The sequence below is a fragment of the Priapulus caudatus genome, unplaced genomic scaffold (assembly GCF_000485595.1).
Source record: "Priapulus caudatus unplaced genomic scaffold, Priapulus_caudatus-5.0.1 Scaffold171, whole genome shotgun sequence".
NCBI classification, from domain to species: Eukaryota; Metazoa; Priapulida; class Priapulimorpha; order Priapulimorphida; family Priapulidae; genus Priapulus; species Priapulus caudatus.
Window position 1 is genome coordinate 310,058 of NW_014577232.1, and position 2,600 is coordinate 312,657.

General features: G+C 40.8%; 2 protein-coding genes across 2 annotated transcripts in view; one reads left to right on the plus strand and one right to left on the minus strand.

Annotated features, from left to right (window-relative positions):
• Positions 1–2,085, minus strand: part of LOC106806645 (proteasome subunit beta type-3-like) — a 13,284-nt gene extending 11,199 nt beyond the window's left edge. Inside the window, exon 1 of the mRNA XM_014808647.1 lies at positions 1,932–2,085. Coding sequence (XP_014664133.1) covers positions 1,932–1,934 — 3 coding nt within the window. The 5' untranslated portion in view covers positions 1,935–2,085. The remainder of the gene's footprint in view (positions 1–1,931) is intronic.
• Positions 2,086–2,126: 41 nt separating this feature from the next.
• Positions 2,127–2,600, plus strand: part of LOC106806644 (MOB-like protein phocein) — a 20,773-nt gene continuing 20,299 nt past the window's right edge. Inside the window, exon 1 of the mRNA XM_014808645.1 lies at positions 2,127–2,196. Coding sequence (XP_014664131.1) covers positions 2,146–2,196 — 51 coding nt within the window. The 5' untranslated portion in view covers positions 2,127–2,145. The remainder of the gene's footprint in view (positions 2,197–2,600) is intronic.

Sequence of the window (2,600 nt, forward strand, 5' to 3'; positions counted from 1 at the left end):
GCCCGAATTTCCATCCACAGAAAACCATAGCGACGTGTCACGCTATCGTGGGTTGGGTTAAACATAGTGATCAGAGCTCAAGTACTGTACTTGGAGAGTTTCAGTGAAAAGTAAGCTTCGCCAGTTTTGAAGCAAATCATTAAAACTGCGACCATATGATAATCCGACCTTTCTATCAGCTATCCCCGTACGAGTCGATAATAATTATAGATAATCGGTAATCAGCGGATACGGGGTAAGAACTAACTTATGAACATGGGAGTGCCAGCGGACATGCCTCCAAGCCTGCGCTCAAAAAGAGAGAGTACGGCAGAAAATGAGGGAGTTCCGCAGTCTGAGGTTCAAATTAAAGATATGTAACAATAACGCTGTGCTATTTTGAAGACATCATGCGGCTTGCACGTCGTCAACATGTGCTTGATATTGAGCTTGAAAAAATACGGTATTTCAGGTCTTTGAGAGGAAAATTAGAGCAATCGGCGGTAATGGCCAGTTTTGGGGAAATAAACGCACATGATGGATTCAAAGGCGTGCATAGGCACGAATGTGTCCGCAGGCAGACGGGGGGGAGAGAGGTAGAGGGGGGTTACTGGGGGCTACCCCAGCAAAATTAAAAAATTTGAAATGTTAGACTGCATTGAGCAGCCCTGAAACTAAAGAATTTCCACGGCTTTTAGTTTAAATCTAACTATTCAGTTCCGCCAGGATGAATTTGAAACGAGGGATGATTAATTTCGACCCCTGATCCCATGTCATGCCGATACATTCGATCTTGGAGTCGAAGTAAGCCGATCGCTATGCGCATTGGGAATGCGTACGTCACAGGTCAACAGAAATGGCGCTCGAAATATCCGCCGCTCGTCACTTCGAATTTTTGTAACAGGTTATATTAGTTTAATACAGAGTATTGTGATACATAGTAAGTTCCAAGATAGCGGAGAAAGGTTCGTGTTGAGAATAAATCCAGTTTGGAAGTTCTAGTCTCTGAAAACGCACCAGCAAACTACCCTGAGTGATTCACTCATGGGTTCCCTGAATTTCCTCCACAGAAAACCATAGCGACACGTTGTAACCCTATCCTGGGTTTGGGTTACATTTTTGGGCGCAGATCCACTTTAGGCACCTTAGGTATCACGAAGTGATGCACAGATTTCTGTGTATCATCAACTGATGCACAGACTTTCCGTATATCAAGGAATGATGCAAAAACCCTAACCCTAAGTCATAAAGTATAACCTTAGGCATCACAAAGTGTGTTAGGGTTGGGGTTAGGGCTAGGGTTAGGGTTAGAGTTAGGGTTAGGGTTAGGGTTAGGATTAGGGTTTTTGCATCATTCCTTGATATACGGAAAGTCTGTGCATCAGTTGATGATACACAGAAATCTGTGCATCACTTCGTGATACCTAAGGTGCCTAAAGTGGATTTGCACCCATTATTGTATCTATGAAGACCCTTACTCAAGCTACTGCAGAATTTGGTAGTTTAAAATACAATTTGCGTCCATTCACTATTATTTTATTATTAAAACGCCAAGTGCCTGCTCATTGCTGTGTAGTGTGTTTTAACTTTTAGTTTTAGTGTAGTACCATAGTCACGATAGTCACAGTGCTGTGAATTAGTGACAGTGTGTACTGACTACTACTACTAGTACTGTGTATCAATAATGACAATATCATATGTGATACCGACAGTGCCAGAAACCAGTGGCTGGCTTTGCAGCTGTTCGCGTTGACAATAATATACAACAAGACCTTATATTTTTTTAACAAACAAGTAGTCTTATCGGTATGGGGTATAGAGTCGGCAGATATTGAGTTGGGAGGGTTGTTGTTACAATTTCAACATCACTATCTACATGGGTTTTGTTGTAATAGTGAGTCGGCAAATATATAGTATAGCATAATATACGTAACAATTCATATTATACTTACCATATTCAACTAAATTATCGCTGTACGGCACACGACTACGTGGACTATAATATCAGCAGAAAAATTATATACACGACTTTCTACTTATAAAGGATTCTGCGGATTCCGATGAGTTACTTTAACCGGCTAAAATTTCCCAAATCATCCGAAGCTTGTTATGGTATAACAGCGCCATCTGTTTGAATAATTCAATGATGAACATCAGTCATCAGCTATGGCGGACGTAACGATTTTGAGAAGAAACAGACCCGGCACAAAATCAGAGGTGAATTAGCTAATTGCAAATTAATTCTAAACTAAGCAAAGCCGAAGGCAAGTCGCAACTTTATTCTGGTCATGCTAAATCCATTCGTGACATCGCTAAGGTTGCCGTCATGAAAGTATCGTTCGCTGTGTTTTGTCTGTTTACTTTTAAGTTTTAGTTTTAACTTTTACTTAGGCCTACAGTACAGGCTACAGTTTTAACTTTTGTTTTAGTGTTCTTCAGAATCTTCGTATCTCACTCTAGTCTAGTCTTACTCTTAGGCCATGAGAATTAAAGTTTTAGATTTTTGTCCGGACATTTTTCAAATGGCATGAGGCTTTTTTCATTAGGCCATGAGAATTAAAAATCCGGTTTACCGTCCAAGGAATTTTAAAAGGCTGTTGCTCCTGCGACGGTACCGTCGC